Source organism: Pseudopipra pipra, chromosome 5 (assembly GCF_036250125.1).
Source record: "Pseudopipra pipra isolate bDixPip1 chromosome 5, bDixPip1.hap1, whole genome shotgun sequence".
NCBI lineage: Eukaryota > Metazoa > Chordata > Aves > Passeriformes > Pipridae > Pseudopipra > Pseudopipra pipra.
In genome coordinates this window covers 65,559,391-65,581,033 of record NC_087553.1, presented here as the reverse complement: position 1 = coordinate 65,581,033, position 21,643 = coordinate 65,559,391, and the positions used below count along the sequence as shown (strand labels likewise).

The window sequence follows — 21,643 nt, the reverse complement described above, 5'->3', positions numbered from 1 at the left end:
CCTATAATGAGCAAGACCATTTTCAACTGGATCAGAATGCTTAGAGCCCATTCCAATGTGACCTTGAATGTTTCCAGGGATGGGGCATCTATCATCTCTCTGGGCAACCTGTGCCAGTGTTTCACTGCCCTCACCATAAAAATACTCTCCTTGTATCTCTCTGAAACTATCTTCTTTTAGTTTAAAACTATTACCCCTTGTCCTGCTAAAAACTTTGTCCTTACCATTTTTAAATGGCCACAATAAGGTCTCCCTGGAACCGCCTCTTATCCAAACTGAACCCCAGCTCTCTCAGCCTTTCCTTGTGGGAAAAGTGTTTCATCCCTTTGATCATATTTGTGGCCCTCCTCTGGACCCACTTGTTTTTCTGTGTTGAGGGCTCCAGAGCTGTACACAGTACTCAGGTGCAGTATTTTACCTGTTTCAGAGCCGTGTAGATTGACACTCCTATCAGCTACTTCCTCCAGCACCTCTCAGCACTGGGATAAGAAATTGAGATTGACCTGGTACTTCTGCATTGGTGTGGATTGCACCCTTGGAGACAGTTCCTTTTTCTAAAACTTCATGATGCCTTTTTTTTTTTTTTTAACTACTGAGCTGGAATAAATTACCTACTTTATTAAGCTAAGGGTTAAAATATATACCAGCTGAAAAAACATATAGTAATTTTTTCACAGAAGCACTGTGAAGATTGTATGTTGATTTTTATTGTTGGTTACGTTTTGTTAACAGGAAGAGCAATAATCTCGGTTTTCTTGGACAATAGCAAACCTCAAAAACTGAAGATGGGCAATAATCCAGTAGAGAAACTTGAGTTCTCCTCAAGAAACTTTAGTTTATCAGTGTTCAAATCAGACTTAGCGATCTGGACTCAATTTAGAACTGAGGTTTTTCTGTATGAAGTTTAACTTGAAAGCACAACATTAAAGCACTTACTATGGGCATGTTTTTAATGGAATCTAGGTCAGAAGCAGGCAAAGAAGGCCATTAAGCAAGCAGAGTGAAAAGGGCTGACTAAAAAATGGATTCGATGAGGCACCTGGCAAAAGCAAATGCAGGAAAATAAAAGAAACCAGGTTATTAAAGAAAGATATAATGTTTCAGGCAAAAATGTGGGATAAAGGTGTGAGCGATCATGTTCAAAATTTATATGGGATACATCAGCATTTAGTTAAGAGAGTCTGTATCATTTCCCCTTCAGGCTCCTTTAAGTCAGAAGATTTAAGTTTTCCCAGGCTGCCTTTTTCATTCAGTTCCCTGTAAATTCTGTGGTAAGCCATTACAAAGGATTACTATTTTCTGTCAGCAAATTGCATCACTATTGAATGGCACCAGGTCTCTTCTGATCCATGGCTGCTGTGTGCTTCCCTCTGATGATTTAAAGCACAAAGCTGTGGATGCAAATCCAGAGCTCCTTCAGGCACTGCCTTCCTGGGAAAGGTGACAGGCATATTCAGTTTCTTTACATAGGAAGCATGCTGGATAAGGAGAAAAGGAGAAAAACAAAATGGGAGGTTGAATGAAGTTATACACTCTCTTTTCTCTGCCGAACAAATGTTAGATCAGAATGAGATAAAAGTCATATTTGTGGGTAAAAGTAAACCTAAAACTTTACAACTGGAAAATACAACTTTGGAAGGTTTAAGCAGAAACAGGGAGTCAAGGAATATACTTGTTGCAGTTCTTATTTTGACATGCTCTTAGAGGAGAAGGGGGCTGTATATGTGACAAGCTGGTACCTGCTTTAAGTAAATAAAATTGGAAAAATACGATCATAAGTGAAGAAAAATAATTTTAAATAAATGAAGCTCTTTAAGCGTTAGTGTTTTGGCAGCAAGTAGGAAGAAAATACAGTCCATAATTCAACAGTAGGAATAGAGAAGATTTTAAAAGTCAATTGTTACAGTAATGTTTTTTACAATATACTTGTAATATTCCAGTGTTGGTCTCCTTCTTAGCAATTTAATGAACCTTAATCAGTGTAAAGTAACTAAGTCAGGAGAATTTTACCTGAGTGTGTTCAAAAGGAGTTCTGGTTGGTTTAAGTGTTAGAGGAATGTCAACATACCTCTTCCACCTCCTGCAGAGCTATAAAAGGAGTGCATGGATGGCATGTTAACTTTTCCATTACGCGAGTTATGGGCACAAGTTATAGTAAATCTTGACAGTAGAATAAAAGATTAGTATGAAAGACCTGTGAGAATACATGAAAAGAAAACCAGAGTCAAACTGTAAGGTTTAAAGAAAGACAGCTTTAATAACAGGCAAAAGTGTAAAAAAAAAAATAAATTAATTTTTAATAACTCGTATTTGACTAGTTTTCAAGTATCCATTAAATACATGGAAGAAAAAGATCCTTTAATGAATACATGTTGTCTTTCTGTGTTCAGGTCTATCTTACAGCAGCTGTTTTTGAGCTTGACTTTTCCACGGTTCCTTGAAGCAGGTAAGTCAAGAGAGTGTTAAAGAGTCAACTTTGAGTGAAGTAGAAGGTAAGAACCTAGGCTGGGAGCCATATTTGGATCTCCCCATTATGTCTGTGACTTTAATTGTCATTGTTTATTTATTTTCTTTTTTTCTTTACGTCAGCTGATATGGAAGATGATGATTTCAGTGCTGCTCTGCCTAAAACAAGCTGCATCACTGAGCAAACTCAGTATTTCTTCGAAAATGATGATAAATCCTTTGGTGGGATTGTAGACTGTATAAACTGCTCCAGGTAAAATTTCTTCAATGTAAATAACAACTTTGGAATTGTCATTTATTTTACAAAAGATAATGACACTATTATAAGAACAAAAAATATATTTTGGATTAATTTCATCAAACTTACATAACCAAGACAGAGAAGTGTATAGGCAGATAAATTACATTCCCTTTGTACCGTTGAGAATGAATTTTAATTCTAACAATTAAAGAATCCTAGAAATACTCTAGTCAATTTTTTTGGTTTATAGTCTCTATATGCTTCATGAAAACTGTATTTCTATCACTGTTACAACTTGATTTTTTTTAATTTGTTATGTCAACTTAAAAGCATTCTGCAATATTCTGAGGGATAAAATTTTCTTTAATCTGGTTATGTATTGAAATTTTTGATGGTTAAGAAGATTATGCAATTTATCTTCTAATTTACCTTCTATTCAATAGTGCTTATGATTTAAGAGCTGTGAGTCTTATAAAGCAAACAAAGCCATTTTATTTTGTGATTAAAAGAATTACTCTTCAGGCTCTACATGCCTATTCAAGATGATGTTCAATATTATGTCAAAAAATTGGACACTTCAGAAACATAGCAGTTTGGACCTTGCTCTGTGTTTCGTACAAGAGCCTGCTGGTTTTTGCATGCATTTTGAGGTTCTGAAAATATCTTAGAAATTAGAATTAACAGCCAGATTTCAAACTCCTTGAAGACAATATTTCAAGCCAGGAAAGAAAGACAGAGGACATCTGAGAATGGTGAATACAGCCAAAACACACAGACATTTTTCACGCTTCCCTAAATCCCCCTCCATGTTGCTAGTATTTGTTGGTTTTATTTATAAATTGTGGATGACCCTACTAACTTAAAGACTTTTTGTGGAATTATATGGACATGAAAATGCAACAAATACATATCCAATACATATCCAATACATACCCTAAACCTTTCCCTCACCCTTTTATAGACAGGTTTATGTGCTGGGGTTTTGCTTGTTTGTTTTTGTGGTTGGGGGTTTTCTCAGTGTTAATTGATGCTGAACCGATGTTATTTCTCAGTACAGCTACTGCGGCAGCAGTACAGAGCTAGCTATTAATTAAAGTAATTTTATGCTCTTTTCCATTTTTTCCACTAACAAGTCTAGTTGAAAGACAGTACCATGAAAATGTCGAAAAGATTACAAAATTTGTTATAAATGTTTCTTGCTGTTTGTTAATGAAAAAGATAAACAGTAGCAGGCAGACTGACTCTGTGAAGCTGTATTATTTTTTTATTCCAATACTGTGTCTCCTTCTCAAATATGAATTTTCTTTCTTCATTTAAACATAGGTTTTTGTTGTCATTTTTTCCAGACTTTATCATGCAGAGAAGATTTCAAACACCAATCTAGTATTCATTATTAGTGACAGCCAACTGCTGTGCCGCTCCTGTGACCCAAAGCCACTGATGCAAGCAGAGAAGCCGGGTATCCTTTAAAATCACATTATTTAATAGTGTGGATTGATTTTTGGCTATGGGATATTGGAATATATTTGGGGGAAAATGACCCATTTATGTACATATTAGTAACATGGTATCCACTGGAATACTTGAAACAGCCGGTATTTGTGGATAATATCACAAATCATCTCAACCAGCAGTCATTGAGGTGGAGAGCAAAGCTGTTATTTGTGAGAACTTAGACAAAAGTGGGCTCCCAGGAACTTAATGAAGTTTCAAAAAGTCAGATGCAAAGTCTTGGGCCCAAGACAGAATAATTACACACAGCTGGACAGGCTGGAGACAGAGCTATTAGGAAGACCTATGGAGAAAAGGGCCTGAGGTTCATGACAAACAAGTTGAACATGAGTTGGCACTGTGCCTTGCAGTAAAGAAGGACAGTTGCATCCTGGGCTGTGATAGCAGGAGTGTAGTCAGCAGATTGGGAGAACTGATCCATCCCATCTCTTCAGCACTGCTGAGACAACATCCAGAGTGGTGTGTACTGTTCAGGGCTTCCCAGTACCACACTGAAATACTGGAGGAAGTCTAGTGAAGGGCCACCAAAGAGGTTGCTGTCTAGAGCATAGAAAAGGCAAGGAGAGTCTGAGAGTCCTGCATTTGTTCAGCCTTTAGAAAAGACAAGGGTATGTCTGTCTAGAGAAATAACAAAAACAGGCAATGCCAAGATACGAGTGTTTGTTCATGAAAAGTTGAGAGGCTACACCAATAGCTAATTGATGGAAGCATAGCATGTGCTCAGAGCCAGTGACAACAGAGAATAGCTCAGTGGGTTGCAGCATGGTGCCAATAACACCAAGGTTGCGAGTTAGATCCTTGTAGGGACCATTCACTTAAGAGCTGGACTTGATGGTCCTTGTGGGTCCCTTCCAACTCAGAACATTCTGTGAAATCTGTGAAACTGCTTACTTGTGGAAACTGCTTTAGCTACCAAAGGCTAGAGTTTATCCAGCTGCTGGCATAGCGTTTCTTCAGAGATGGCGGGAGACGTAGGTGGCTTACATGCTAAGCAGAGTCCTTACAACACATGCATTAAAGTTAAAAGCCTGTGAAAAATTGTTCTAATTTACAACCACCTTCATGTCAATCTCTTTGCTTTAACCTGTTCACTGCAGTAGATACTATGGTGATGGAAATACATAAAACTAATATACACATATTGTAGGTCAGGAGAAATTCACCTCAGTCTTGCTCTGCAACACTGGCTCAAGGATAGCATGCCAGATTTACCATGGTGGTAAATCAAATCATAAATTGGACTATTATGACGGAATATGGAAACCAATTAGTAATACCTTTGTCCATGTCAGGAAGTTAGTTGAGCCAGCCTCTCCCATTTCTGAAAAAAAAGCAGATGGTAGTACAGATGATTTGTTTCTTTGGCACAAGCAATGCATTCATTGCCACATTAATAAAACTAGAATTCCATCTACGCTTGGACTGAAAAGGAAGTTACATTGGGGTGTCATCACAGAACTATGTAAACACAGCCTAATATTCTAATTGGCTTCAGTCCATGACAGTTTGATTAACTGTTGCCACTGTCTGAATTTATGGACAGCATTCATGATAGAAAATGAAGCAGGTTTGATGGGAAATGGGCACATGACTTGCATTTTCCTGTGGGGTAAAACTCGTAGAAAGCAGTAAATGACCTCAAATGGCAGCCGGAGCAGCTGGGTGGGCTTATATTGACTAAATGAACTATTTTATTTTTTTTCCAACTATGCAGTACTAGGTTATTCTCTCTTTTCTGTAACTAAGGTACATTGTGAAATGCAGATGTAGCATAACATCACCCAAGCAGACAGAATGACCTTTGGGTGCTATTCAGATGGTTATTATTACACTTTGCTTCCTTTTGGCTGGTACAGCTTTGCTTGTGCTCATTGTCTCTTAGGATATTTCTATGTTTCTACTTCCCTTTCAGTTGGGCCATGGCAGAGAAAATGGGAGGTGAGTCTGATAACATCTGCATGAAGGCAGATGTTAGTCTGTAGAGCTAAATTCCGCATCCTCTTCCCTTCTCTTGCCCTTGGTCTCTCTACTTATTGCACTGAAGCCGCTGTAGCACACCATGGTATTGCATAACTAAGATTGCTTCAAGTGTAAGTTACAGCTACTAAGATAAGTAAAGTTTTGGCGCTAAGTTTTTTAAAACACTCTAGTTTAGCTTTTATGTGTCTATACCTACAGTGGAATAAAAAAAAAATCAAAACAACACACTGAATGGTAATATAAGCAGGTTTCACCAGAACGCAGTTTTGCATTTTATCACACCCATGCCTTTCAAGACGGCTGCAATGACTGGAGCCCCTTGTTAGCCAGTGGCACATATGAAGTACAGTATTTGCACTTAAATATCAACAATTACAGATTTCAGAGATGTAAGCTAAAGCAGTATCTCATGTTTACAGTTAGCCAATTAGTAGTGTGTCACTGCTCCCACTTCTCTCCTGATGTTCTGTCGTTAGTATGGACAGCATTTTCCCTGTCTGCTTCATCACTGAAATGCTAATGAGATCTCATTAGTTTTTCTGTCATTTACCATCAAAGCCTACAGTGGGATGATCTTTTCTATATTTGGGGTAATATAAGTGTACACATAATAGAACCAGTCGTTTTTATAGGTTTTCACTGCAATGTTCAGCCTGTATATAGCATTAATTTTCCAAACAGGTTTCCTTGCTTTTACTATGATCTTCATTTTAGCAGAATAACTTAGAGGTAATATAACCTATAACCAATCAGTACCATTGAAAGTTTATTACTTTATGAAATATTTTCTTCAATATTTATGCAATGATAAAAAAAGCAATACAGAAAATGTTAAAAGAATGCAGCTTTTATTTTTTTTCTGTGTATAGTTCTGAAAATACTCATTCTAAAAAGTTATGCAGGATGTTTATTTTCTTGATTAAAACAGTGTAAGAAAAAGGGTATTTCATTTTGATTTATCTGGAGAGTTGGGTTGGTTTTCTTCAAACAAAGAACTGTGACTATTGATGTTTATTTCAGTACTATCTGAATTAGCATAAATCTTCTCTTGTGCCATGAAAATAAAAACAGAATGTCAATCCTGCTGATGTATGATGCACGAAAAACAGCCATGCTCCTTAACCAGAGAAACAGATGAGGGGCCAAATCCTTGTGAAATGGTCAAACAACCTCGATACAGAAAGGGTCCCGATGTCTGTTTTGATGAAGCCAAACAGGTAAAATTGAACTTGTTAGACTTTAGGACTATCTTTAAAGACAATTGTAGAGCCGTTTTAGAGGAGTAGTGAAAACTGTGTTTAAGCATACCTTGGTGCCTGGTAACCTATATATCACTAAACATACTGTTCACTCTAGACCATAGTCACTCTATTTCAAATATCCCATTATTAACATAAAATTAGCAGCTGCTTTCTTATCTGGCTTTCCTATAATCATTGTGCTTTCACACATAATTCTGACTGAAAAACCAAAACATCAGTGAGCATAACACTTGGTCTCTATGTGGTGCTGTGAAGTTCAGTTCTTCAGTGGATTTCACAAGTACACTATAATCCTAGCTTAAAAGTAGTATTTTTATAATAATGTTTCCAAATGTTATTTAAGGTGTTGTTAAATGATTAAGAATGTTATATGTGGTTTAGGATTTGTTTCTAATTCTGCAAATTGTATTGCCCTTAGGTCATATTCTTAACAGGTATATAAGTGCATTGCTTTACTAAAATCACTAGAATTGTTCTGTTTAGTACTTCCTGTATTGCATTCAAGTTTTGAAGGTAAAAAATTATAACTGTGCCACATATCTAAATTATTTTGAATATGCTTTTCCCCTTACCTTTCAAAATACTGTATGAAAGAGATTATGATGAATTTAAATTGTTCAGAATAAATTTCAAGACAGAAAGTGCTGCACATGAAAGTGCCAGGCATTAGATACAATAAATATTTTTAAAATTCATTTTTAGTCCCTCATGCAATTTCTGCAAAGGAAAGATTGTCCCAAATTAATACAGTTAGTTGGCTATAACTTCTGTATACCAAGTCATGTTTCAGTGTGCTCTGCTTTTCCTGTAAGGAGGCACAATTACTGAGATGTCAGTAGTATTAAAACAAAAGTTGATATTCAATACATTTGTTTCTAGTAACCAAATTTTATTTTAAAAAGGAAGTCTTCTTACTGGCCAGTAAAGATTAAATAAAGTTGAAAAACCATCCAAAAGCTATTTGACCATTGTGAATATTCCAAATGCTCCTAATATGATTGTGTGTGAAAGTACAACTCTTGCTCACTAGCTTGATGTGCTGATCAGTGTGTAAGTCATGTGTTTTGTAACAGTGGATTGTTTTGGTTAAGTTTATTTGCAAAATTTGCTGTGAATCTCTTGCTCTTGGGTGGATGCTTTCACATTAACTCTGCTAACTGCTAGCAATCTGCATGATATCTCATCTTGTATGTCTTTTTTTCTGTGTTTTCTTTCCTTTCCTCTACTTGCTACTTTGCCCGTTATTAATAGGATCAGCCTATATGCACAACGAGTCGTGCCTCTGCCATGACGTCCGCTCCTATCTTCATTTTTCTGCAAGTTTTCATGTGGTGTGGATGGTCAGTTACTTTCTCTAATTTTTTGTTTTGTCCTTGGCTTAAAAAATTAGCAGACTTTTTAACTTACTGAACATACAAAAGAAAACAGAATGAAGCAAGTCCCAAAAGCAACAATCTGGAGCAAATTACTATTGCAATATTAAGGGAAATTAAATATGAAAAAACCCTGTCTGGAGCCTTATAAATCATAATTACTGAACACAAGGGCCTCTCCCATAGCACATACAAAGACAAGGGAACCTGTTGGGTTTATATGGTTGGCTCTTTGAGATTGCACATGTATCAGCTGAGTACGTGTCATTCCCTTCTAAGCATTTTTGGCTTGTCCTTGTTGAAATGAACAGAAGAAAAGTTTCTACACAAAGATACAAAGTAAATAGAAGAGACTGCAATACCTGTGAAAATAAAGCTTTACTTAGGGATAGCAAGGATGAGTGCTCTGTGTAAGTGCTGCTATTGAGAAGAGTAAGGAGTTTTCACTGCATTCAAATGAACACAACAGTTAATGATGGAAGATAATATTGTGCATCAATCTATTTAACTACATGGGTAAGGCCTGTATGTTGACCTAGCGCAGATTCTGGAGTTCACAACAAAAGCCTTGGCAATCAGACTGTGTTGAATTTAATGGTGTGGGACTGTGTCACTAGCTACTGTGATAGCAACATGTCTGCAAGAGAACTGCTGAGATAAGGAGCATAAAATTCGTGACTGGAGGGGTCTCTGATCAACATTATTGCTCTGAAAACCACTAGAGGGAGATACTCACATGCCTATCAAAGTAAAGCCAACTGAGAGGCAGAACTGGAAGCTTAGAGGGCGTTTTTCAGAGTTAGTGTAGTAAAATACTGAAAATTGTAGCAATTTAGAAAACCCATTTTCTCAGTAATGTATATTCTCTTTGAAATTAAGGGAAGGTTCAATTATTATCTCTTGAGCAACAGTGAAAAAAATCTTAAAAGTTCTGTTTAACAACTGTATTTGAGTAATTTTGAAGTTTCCTATTCTGTATTCAAATGATCTAATTTCTAACAAACTTAGGAACTTGCACAGCCATGGTGGAAGGTTGTAAGAAAGGGTAAAAGTCCCTTCCCCTAAGCCAGTGGTATTTCACTTTAAAGTCTAGATTAATATCTCTCGTTCTTACTCATGCAATTTGCTCTGCAAGTAACCTTCTTTTAATTAAAAAGCTACTGTCCAATGTACATAAAACAGCAAAGACTCACCTTGAGCTGAATTCTTTATGCCCAAAATGGGCTTTCTGCTTAAGATGGGAAACCCACGGAATATAATTTTAGCTGATAGACTTTTGGCAGCAGAAAGTTATAGAGGTAATTTTATTCATCCATCTTGTTTTTAATATCTTTGTGATTTTGGAAATGGGATTTTTTCTGGACATTAATCTGTGTAGTTTTATTAAAATCACTGAAGCCAACACAGATACAAACCGCTGACCAGGTTCAATAACCTGATGGGTTTTTTTTTTCCTTTTCATCAAGGATAACAAAATACTCATTATCACTGCCTTGAAAGGCTTAGTCTTACTTTGTACATGCACACTGGTTTTTTTGCTATACCTGAAAGTAAAGAAAAATACTGTATAGGTTTTTAACCTCTACTGTCAATGTCTTACTCCCATCAGCTTCCAGAAACGTGGGAGCTTTGAGGGTTATTAGCAGACCAGACAATTGGGTATATCTTGATGGAATAGCCTATGTCCCTGATCTGTGCATGGGTAGCTGTACAGCTTTGACAGCTTTGTATGGAAGTCCAGACAAAGGAGGGTAACACAAAATTTATGAAGGACCATGCATTGGAACTGGAAATGACTCTTGAGTAAAAGCAAAGGTCTTGTCCATGCAATATGAAGCATTTAAAATATATGCTTATAAAAGGTATCACTTTGAGGTGATCAACTGACATCGAAGGCCAGATCAGAAGCTCTTTGGCACATATTGTTGTTTTACCATTTTATAAGTCATTGTAGCACAAAAGGTTCTGATGAATTATTATGGTTTACAGGCAAAATTTTAGTACATTAAATAGTTCTAGTGCACTTCTAAAGGACTAACAAGTATATCGGCTTAACATGTATGTATATATGTATTTTTAGTTCCTTGTGTATTTTTAAAATTTTGGACTGGCACTGTCTTCAAGGAAATGTTCATATATAACAATGAATATGTGGGCTTGATACTTAACAATGAATATATGGTTTTGTAAAAGCATTCATTTCCATTCTGAAAGTGCTGAATAATTTTCACAGTGTGTGATGTAAAATAATCCCATCTAGATTTATCATAGTAAAGTATGACATGAAGGAGATGACACTTAGATTTGACACTTCTCTACCTCAAGCATGCCAGGAAATTTGACATGTGATTTATTAATGCAAGAAATTTCTTATACACTTCTGATGAAATGAAAGTGGCTAAAGATGATTCTTTTCAATTTGTTTTGCAATTCTTTCTCTCTTCAAAGAGAAATAATATACAGAATATTATTTTGAGGACAACACAGGAAACACATCCCGAACTGATCTATTATTTAGGATTTTTGTATGATTTACATAATGGGCTGGAAAATTTCAGTGGAAGTGCTTAAAAATAGTTCAGTGTCTAATTGCATTGGAGAGGTAAAGATAATGTAAAGATAGGATAAAATGATGCTATATACCTTTGTTATAAGATACTTTAGAAGAAATCTCAAAAATAACATATACATGTAGTAGTTGAGAAGTTTTCTTAAAGCTCAAGAATAGGGGAAGTGTTTTTGAAAAAGGCATTTTGAAGACCATTCAGAACTGATTTTTTTCTCAATCTGGTTTTAAATTAATGATGGAATCTCAGTAATTTCCCTGAAACTATTGATTTCTTTAATTCATGTAAATTGCCATATAATCAGACTTTCTCCTCTTTTCTTATACTGTTTTTTTTCTTTTTTCATTTCCTCTAGTTTTCAAAACAGTAAAAGCACACAAGGAAATTACAATGTTCAATGCTAGGGAGAAAAAAATTAATTTAGGTAGGATTTACTGTACCTTCTTTGCCACTACTATTTTTGTCTTGGCTTAGGGCACAAAAGAATAACTGATTCCAGAGACAATATTTAGAAATTGTTCTTGACAGAACTGCTGGTTTACCACTGCAAATTGGTCTACAAACCGCAGAAATTCAATGTGGCTTTGATCAATATGAGGTTAAAATCTCCCTGACCTTGAAATATATGTATAAACCTTGGATACTTTTGAATGTTACAGTTTAATACTGTCATTCATAATAAGAAGAAGCCTCTCCTTCATGAGGCTTTCAAGACATTCTCTATTATTGTTAATAGTGAATCCCTTAAAAATTGCTCTGTGTAGTCCTAGAGAGAAGCAAAATTTCAATCCAATAGGAACATTGTATGACTGTTGAATGTAAGAGCAGTGCCATAAATTGCAATGTAGTTAAAACAAAATCTCAAAGAGCAAATAGAAATAGACCACAGAATGGAGATGTTTTGGTTTTTTTTTCAAATACATATAGTGGTAGGATTAATTTATCAATGTAATGTACCCAATATTTAGTCTAATACAGAGGTGACATGTAAGATAAATACTGTATAATTCAGTATGTGGAGGCCTATCTACTCTGTATCCATACTGGATGCCATTTTCACTGTAAAGATGTTTTCCCCTTCATGTTATGCACAGTTTTGTTTAAGACCTTCAATTTACTTCTTATTTACTCTCCAGACATCTCCCCTCTTTTGAAAATTTTTAAATCTCCTGCTTTACTTTTGACTATTGCTTCAAAGAAGACTTCTCTAAGTAATTTCAATGATAAGAAGTCCTAAATACCAAAAGGTAACACTGAGTGCTGTTCATTGAATTCATGTGAGAGGAAACCTTTACCAATAATTCTGGTTTTTAATGGTAACCACTGTGAGGAAGATGCAACAGGATTATTTTTAGGTGTTTTGAATAGAAATAAAGCTACATGACAAGACGTAATGCAGATGCAAATAGTGACAGAGCCAAACTAAATAAACCAGAAAGTTCAATGCATCTTGAAATCTTAGCATCCTACTCCAAATCTGTGCAGAAGAGTTCACTTAAGGCTTCCTTATTGACAAGAAACCTCAGGAATTTTGAACTTGTAGAGTGCGATCAACCAGAAAAAAAAAAAAAAACAAAAGCAAAAATAAAACCACACAAAAATCTAAACCAAAACTATAGAACTAAATTATAAAGCTATCACATGACAGAGACATATCTGGAAATGGCTGCTGTTGATAAAGAATGGCAGCTAACATGAGCTATTTGCTTTAGGACAGAATGAGTTTTTGTTTCTTTCTAAGGAATTTTTGGGTCTTGTTTGGTTTTTTGGGTTTTAATTTACATCCAAGTTTCTAAAGGAGACTCTTGGTGAATATTATAATTCCTGTTAAGGTATTGAGTATAATTTGTCTGCTTTATCTGATTTTCCATATATTTTTTCCCAACTGATTCTGATTTCTCTGACCTCCTTGCTTTGAAGAATGCATTGTATGTAGAGGGAATACCATTAAAGTTTTCACCAATTAAAACTGACACAAAGAACTCATTGAAGTTCTTCACTGTGCTCTATAATGCCCAGATTCCCTCTTTACACCTCTGTTATGAAGCAGTTGCCCTAACCTCATATTTGCTTTGTGCTTTTGTTTTATTAAAAAATTTCTACTATAATTTTCAGCATATTCTGCAGGAAAGTCATAAAAAATTATTTATCAGCCCTTCTAATTTTCTTGTTTATATTTAATCTGTCATTTTTATGTACTTTGCTGTTCCTGTTGGGTAAACTTGATTTCTTAAATACCGACCTTTTCTCTATGACAGTGTACTTAAGTTCCCTACTGATTCATGCAGGGGTGTTTCTTTGGGTTTTGGGTTTGGTTATGTGTTGGGTGTTTTTTTGGTAGAGGGTGGTGGTGGTGTGTTTTCATTTGTTTTGGGATTGCACTTTTATGTGTGGGTGGTGTGTGGTTGATTTTTCTAATTGCAGCATTAATTTTACCTGGTTATCTAATGCAATATTTCTAAGTGTGCTTCTGGACCCTTGAGAGGCACTTGCTTTTTGAGATGATGCTTCTAGGTCTGTTTGGCTTTTTCCTTGCTTTCTGTTTCCGTTTTTTTGTTAAGGTTTTTTCTGTTTTCTTGGGTTTGAGGTTGTTTGGGGGTTTTTTAACTGCTTTTGGTAATTTTCAGGTAGTTACCTTTCTTTAAGTTGGTATCTCCTATTTTGGATTTGTTTGGCCTGATCTTTCACACAAAAATGCTAAATCCTATTGCATCATGGTCTACAGAGCTACTAGGGCTATACAGAGCAACTCCACTAATAATTTTGAACAGGGCCCTGTGCACCCCTAAAGGTTTAAAGACTGTTTGTCCCAAAAGCCATTTGTCATATCTGAAAGTGCGATCTCTACACCTCTCTTTGATAAGGTTTCGATCCAATCTTTATGTGCCTTCTCCAATCTCATATAACGTTGATATTGTCCCTCTGACTGGGTGGTCAGCAGTGCAATTCTAGTATTACTTTTTTTATTATCAGACTCTGAAATTTCTTACCTACAGAGATTCCATCACACTTCCCTTTTCCTGTAAGATTTTTATGTTGTTGCATTTTGTATTATCCTTTACGTAGCACCCTTCTGCTGCATGTCCTATACTGCCATTCTTATAAAACTGGTAGCCTGACAATGTTCTGTGCTACTGATAACTGTCCTTCCACCAGGTTTCTGATATGTGTATTATTTTGGGATGGTTCACTGATGAGTGATTGTCATTCCCCCATCTTGATTTTATGTTCCTAGCACTGGAAGGTTTTGATTAAGGATATGCCAATCAATTAAAGATGGTTTAATGACCCTTCCTTATTTATCCTGCTTGTGTTCTTTTTAGCTCCACACTGACCCACTCTCCTGCCCCCAGCCTTTTCTGAGGTACATTGAGTATTCATTACATATCAGTCTGAACCAGGAGCTGTTTCCTGCTGGCTGGTTTTCCTCTGATTTTTGTTCTAAAATAATTTTTATTTCTGTGCCAGAAGCCAGGCTCTGTTACTGTTCAGATGCAGTTGTCTGTCCTTCCCTGAACGTGTTGCTCCTGTTAAAGAAGTTTCCCTAATTGCTAATATACCTGTGTCCCTTCCCATCTACACTGTTTTCTTGTCCTTGGAGGCTTGGGATCTCTTGGGAAATGGAAATTGTCTTTTTATACTATGGTACAGAATACAGTGAAAACAAGAAAAAGACCAAGTATTTTTAGCCTTCAGAGCTACCCATGAATCCTGGACTCAGCAGACAAAGAAATGGGGGGGATGGCTGGAACATTGTCCTGGTGTTTTAGGCACTAACCACAGTTTGTATCAGTCCTGAGAAACAAGGTGTAAGATGGTACAGGCTCCAGAACAGGTATCAAATATATTTCAGCTGGACTAATGAATAAGTCCATAATGTGAAAAGTATTATGCATTATAGGCAAAGTGGAACCAAAGAGCAGCAATGAATGGTAGAAAGGAATGAGGAAAAGAGGTGTGTGATTGCTGTGTGGCATAAGGAATAGTAGGGTCCACTGATGCATGAGAGAGCAGTGCAGCTCAGAGTGAGCCCTCAAAGGGGAGCATGTCTTCTCTACTGAACTGCATCAAACATGTAAGAAAACATGCTAGGAAATTTGGTTCTCCTACTTGAATAGAGCATCAGAAACAAAGAATTTTCATTCTCTTTGATCATACCTTCACTTGCAGACCATATTCATTTTAATGTGCCATCATTTGATGAAATGGACATAAACATATTTTGGTATTTGTTTTCTAATATTGAAAAGTTATCTGTTATTCTGTCTTTCCTCACAATAAAGTGATACTCAGAGTCTTACAATTGATGTAATTTTAAGGAATATAAATGGGGTTTTCTGGAGCCCCTGGATATATCCCATAGCATTTCTTGATTGATGGTGTAAGTATCCCACCTAGTTCATAAGTGACTGTAGTAAACCTTGAAAGTATTTGATTCTCCCATGCTAATGGTTAAAATAATAGTGCCACCCTTTGTATCAAAAATCAAACTTTCAGGAATTATTTTGCTGTTGTGTCAGCAAAATAACGTATATAAGACCAAAAATGATGCCTCAATGATGGTTCAAAATGTTGCAAACTAAACTGTAGATTACTTCTTAGGAAAATTCATTGTAATTAGTGTTAAATGATTTCTTCTTTTCTTGTCGACAGGAAGATTCGGCTGACTGTGGTGGTGCCTCTGGTCTGAGTCCATCACTGTGGTCCATGGTAGGAATTCAGCTGGTCCTGCTTTGGCTGTTATCTGGCAGCAGACACTGCCAGTTATGACCTTGCTAAACCAAAAGCTGCATAACTTAATCAAGACCCGGCCAAAACGATAGCCTCAGTTTCATTTTAGAAGGGGTCAGCTACTCAGACAGCAGCAGAACAGCAGCGCTCGTGTCTGGTGATCAGTCGTTGTGAGATTCATAAAGGCGCCCACGGTGGCTGCATGTTGGAGTGTCGGATCCTTAAACGTGTGTGAATGCTGCATCATCTATGCCATCCGAGCAGACTTCTGTATGTGCTCCATTGGGGAAATCTAAATTCTTTTCTGTTTGTTTGTTTGTTGTTGTAATCTTGATGACTTCATGTAAAAGGGCTCCCCTAACAATGGCTTACGTTTATGATTTTCATTTCTTTTAAGCTTTGGATATCTTGAAGATTTATATTCTTTTACATGAACAGTTATTTAAAAACAGAAAAAAAAAAAAAAAGAAAAAGAAGAAAAAAACCCAAATGTTGTCCCCAGTATATGTTACTAGCACCATGATGGCTGCTTTGAACATCAGTTTTGTCCAAACTAGTTGAGTAAAATGAAAATATTGGCCAATTTTCATTAGAAGTTCAGCATGATTGAAATGTTTCATGATGAGTGGTTTATTCTTCCGAAATGAATCATGCAGCCAGCTAAGTTTTGGTAGGTTGATAAATTGTATGTAGGAAAGAAAGAAGGAAAGGAAGAAGAAAGCAAGAAGAAAGGAAGAAAAGGAGAAAGCTACTGTGTTTCAAAATACAAAGGTGCTGGAGAGTTTAACTAAAAAGTTATTTTCATCTTAAACTTGGTGTCATCTTCTGTCAGAAAAAATGTTAATTTCAACGTAACATTCACCTCCTTTTTACAATGCAGTTACATATAAAGCTAGTAGAATCATTCAAAGGCTGAAACAAAAATGCTTGTGAATAAAAAATGTCTTTGTGATATTTGAACGTTGGTTTCCAAGGGTATTTTGCATGATGATGATGCTATGTTATTGTTTTCAGTTTGTTTTCTTTGATGGTAGAGTATAGTTCATTGAAAAGGTAACTGAGTGATTCTTTTATTGTGTGAGAAACTGAACATTGCAATGTGTTGCAATCAAATCATATTAAATTATATTATGAAACAGAGCTCTGAATATACTGTGCAATGAAAAAGCTGAGAAAATAGGGTAAATATAGCTATTGTAACAAAAGGGTTGAGTTGGATTTTTTACAGAATAGTGATCTCACATGAAAATCTGTGTACAGATATTTTAAGTATATAAAAATGAGATTTAACGCATTTATTTTTGGAAGTATATGTTCTCTAAAGTTCATATCAAGTTCCCCCTTTGTTTCCTTCATATATAACCACCCCTAATATTAAAACTTCTGCTGTTGCTATTTATTATTGAAAATAGCATATTTAACAGCAAAATGTCCTGGTTGCTGTGATTAGAAAAAATATAAACAAAAGGGGAGCCTTGAATCTATATGTATGCACATTGATACTTGATTGTGAATAATAACTTTAGAAGTTGTTTTTATACAACCTCATTGGTGATACAGGTTGGTGCAGTAAATTACAATATTACAGTGTAGCATAGTGTTGATGCAAAATATGATTTGCGCTTTTTTTTTTCTAAGTTTTCAAAACTAAACAGTATTGCAAGACAGCTAAACCAATGAATGTGCAACTCTGCTGGTATTGTACAGTTCTGCTAACAACTGCAATATGCAAATATTAACATGGCACAATACACTAGCTCTTTAAAAAAATTATAGAATGCAAAGCATTGGTATGTATATGCTGGCAATTGATTGATATAATTTTGATCATGCCAAAAGCTTAAAAAAATGATTGGACATGCATTAATATCCTATGAAAACTGAAGAAACTCCTCAAAGCCATGGCATGGCTTGAAAGATCAGACATCTACTGTACTTGTACTCATGGCTGGTTCATTGTTTCTCATGTACCTTGGCTCCAGCTATGTATTTTCTCATGTTTGAGAACACAGTGAGTGAGGAAAAATAAATCCTGACCTTTTATTCAGTGATCAAATTTAAATTTTAAAAAAAAATATCTCTAATAATGTCATGGATGACTTCAGGTCCTCCTCAGGGAAGGTGAGCTAATGTTGATAATATGGGTGAAGATGAACTTGAAGCTCTTCTTTTCTGTCATACTGCTGTACTTCTCTTCACCCTGTCACCAGTTACCACCTGATACAAAAATTGGTTTAAGTGTTTTTAATGCCAAGACTGCATCCTGTATTTTTCCTTGACGTGATCAATTCACATTTTATGGGAAGAACAAGTTTTGTAGGAATAGGCCAATACTTACTGCATTCATAGCTTTTACTCCAAGGTTAGATAAAATACACATTTGTTTGCATTTTACTCTTTTTAATTCTTGAAAGATTGTTGGTATATTAAGTTCTCTATAGTTTTCATTTAGCTTCCCAAAAGAAACCCTTCATGGACAAGTTACACTATTTAACACTGGCAAGGGTTGTGCTGGCAAGGCATATTTGCAGTTACTTATTAAACTTTTTATTAAAATCTGTAGGCATAAAAAGAGAAGGCACAAAGTCATGGTGCCACAGAAAACGTCTGTGGGTCTTGGTCTCAACCCACTTCCCTTAAATTACTCAAATGCAAAAGGAGGGAGAAGCTCCTGCCATGCAGACACATAGCCCTCTTGGGTGATCCAAAGAGGAAAATGTCCTTTGTTCCTCTCCTCTGCCCCTCTATATGACCTGGAGAATAATGTTTCTTATAAACAATTAGCCTTCCAGTCACAATACCCATCTGATTAAAAATTCAGGATCTGGCTCTCTGTCCCCCTAAAACTCAATACTTTAAAAAATATTATTTTAAATACTTTAAAATTTTATATTAGAATATCTAAGTGATGGTCAAGATTTTTTTTAAATACACTACCCTGATATCTGCAAATTGCAAAACACAGATGGAAAATGCAATGTGAATTTTGGCTATCACAAAATGTGAACACCAGTCGATACAAATAACTCACATAAATAAATACGAATTCTCATGCAGAAGGGTGTCCTTACCCTTACATAACGCATCATAACTGTCTTCTCTTGTCTTCGAAAGAAGAAACTTGATCTTAGGCTTAAAATTGAGATATTTTCAAATTACAACATATTGTAAAAAATTGTAAGCCAGATAAAAAGCTCTGTTGATATTTGCTCAAGTCCTTTAAATAGCATTAAGGGAACTGTTGAGATTGGTTCAGTTTACACAGAAGTCATGCAGCATATTGTATGTCTGACAAATAACCACCATTAAAGTTGTTACAGTATGGTACTGTGCAAAATGTGATTTGAGGACTTAACATGAAAGGTTTCTTTTTAGTTTTTCATTTAAACAACCAGCATTACTGCCAAAACACTGACCGTGGTCCATATTTGTAACAGGTTTTTAACATAACATAGCAGGTTTGATTGACAAGATTTTTAGGTCCTGTACCTTTAAGATTTTAGTATGATCTTTTTCATGTTTCTAATGCTTGAGGCTTTACTGCTTAACTTGACAAAAACAACAATGTTGCTGCCATTTGTAAGTTTTCCTACAATATTCCTTTTACTAACTTAAAAACTGGCCTTACTGGTTTCAAACAGGCAGTATCCCTTTTAAGTGACCTTTACAACCCAAGTGTTACTTGCTGTGGTTGAGAGTGTTTTGGTGTCACTGAAGAGACATTAAGACCTTTTGTTCTCATTAACACATAAGCTCAGAAAACTTGCTTAGTAAGAATTCCAAAACACCACCTCAGTCCCATTGAACCTTAAAATTCGGAACACTGGTTATTAAGAAATATATTAATGCCTACAAGGCACTGCAATGCACTCTGGTGTTTTTGGAATGTCAACTGAACGTGAAATCTTAATAACTCCTTCCTTAGGATAAATTTTACCCTATCTTCATCAGACATTCAAGCCTTTAGAAAAGGCCAGATTTATTATTATTTTGTTCATACCACAATGTTAATATTGTTAATACTCATTGTACACTATTGTAAAATATTAAAACAAAGTGTCTGAAAACAGTTCAAGAGTTTTGAAAAGTTAGCCTCACCCTCTTCCCAGCTACTTGCATCTGTCCTGTTTATGATTTAAAAGGAAAACATCATCTTGAAGATATATTTCACTGAGGCTAAAGGGATACTGTCTTGTTCAGATGCCATGAAATTGCGATTGTGATCTGACAAAGCTGTCTTCTCTTCTTGTGTTGTATGGAATGTCTGGATCATGCTTTCTGGGATATTTTTATTGAAATGCTCAGTGTGCGTTTCTGCAGAAAAAGACTTGGTTGCTCTTACAAGGCAAGCAGGTCTTTCTCCCTTTTCTTGTGTTCTCTTGACACTTTTGTGGAACTTGACAAGCCTGGAAAAATAATTTTTTGTAAAAATTTGTACAATAATGATATAAAAAGTTTATAATCCTAGAACCGTTGTGTTAATTATTGTGCAAAACCAGTATATTCAGAATAAAAGTTTATCATTTAAAATCAACGACTATTTTGATTGTTCACTCTGTATAATAAAAACTTGTAAATAAGAGCCTACATTATTTACTATATAATACTTCTGAGTTTGCTATAAAATTGCACCCAAGTGTCTGGAGAGAGCGATGACAGGGACTTAACAGAGTTTTTCATAGGGTTCAGAAAAGGATGTGTAGCAGTGACTGTGAAAATTTCAAATAAAGTGGGGAAAAAATAATCTAACCAATGAAAACTGAGTCTGTAAAGCTCTAAGTAAAATCAGAATCTGCAAAGCATCTGAAGTATCCCTGTTGTCCTGAAGCAATTGCTTTAGGAATTGCCTTTTCCTAACTTGTAAACACTGATGAAGTCCAAGGGTTCATTCACATGGAGAAGCAGAATAAAATCAGATGGCTCAGATGGGTCCTGCCCAAGTTGTTGCCCCACTTCTGGCCAAGATTGCTGCATGATTTATGAGTCAGTTTCTGTACTGCTGCTGTTCTTAGCTAAGCATTATATTCAAAGTGGATCTATGTACCTAAATAAATAGGCTTGGGGTGTGCAGAAGGTACTTTGCTGGGTTTTCAGACTTCCCGTGGTGGCACTGCCAATCTCTGTCAGAAGAGCAGGGCAGAGGCTGCAAGTGGCAACTGCTTTAGAAGCCTGATTTTAATCCTTGGCTGCATATGTGTCACAGCCCAGAGAGAATGGCAGTTGTAAAATTCTGATGGATTTACTGAATCCCTGAGGAATAGATAAGAGAATAAGAAATCAAATACAGATTCTAATTCTGCATTTCCATGTGGAAATGCTACAAGGCAGTGCATGACACTGTCCATCAACATCCAGAGATTACTGGCCTCAACTAGATTAAACGTTGCTTCCTAACTACATGATTGTCCCCACATGCTGAACTCACTATATCATGTTTTCTGTATGCTGACTGCCATTGAGATGTAGAAATAAATAAAGGCCCCAAATCCATTCGTGGTAGACTTTTAGTTT

The 21,643-nt window shown here is 35.9% G+C and overlaps 1 protein-coding gene across 6 annotated transcripts in view; it reads left to right on the top strand.

Moving 5' to 3' along the window:
- Nucleotides 1-20,666, top strand: part of CACNA2D1 (calcium voltage-gated channel auxiliary subunit alpha2delta 1) — a 376,639-nt gene extending 355,973 nt beyond the window's left edge. For 3 of the 6 annotated variants that reach the window (XM_064656438.1, XM_064656436.1, XM_064656433.1), the window contains 6 exons: nucleotides 2,391-2,446; nucleotides 2,590-2,719; nucleotides 4,054-4,166; nucleotides 7,334-7,416; nucleotides 8,713-8,801; nucleotides 16,055-20,666. In XM_064656438.1, coding sequence (XP_064512508.1) covers nucleotides 2,391-2,446; nucleotides 2,590-2,719; nucleotides 4,054-4,166; nucleotides 7,334-7,416; nucleotides 8,713-8,801; nucleotides 16,055-16,091 — 508 coding nt within the window. In that variant the 3' untranslated portion in view covers nucleotides 16,092-20,666. The remainder of the gene's footprint in view (nucleotides 1-2,390; nucleotides 2,447-2,589; nucleotides 2,720-4,053; nucleotides 4,167-7,333; nucleotides 7,417-8,712; nucleotides 8,802-16,054) is intronic. The other 3 variants (XM_064656439.1, XM_064656437.1, XM_064656435.1) reach the window with 1 other exon arrangement.
- The last annotated feature ends 977 nt before the right edge of the window (nucleotides 20,667-21,643 follow it).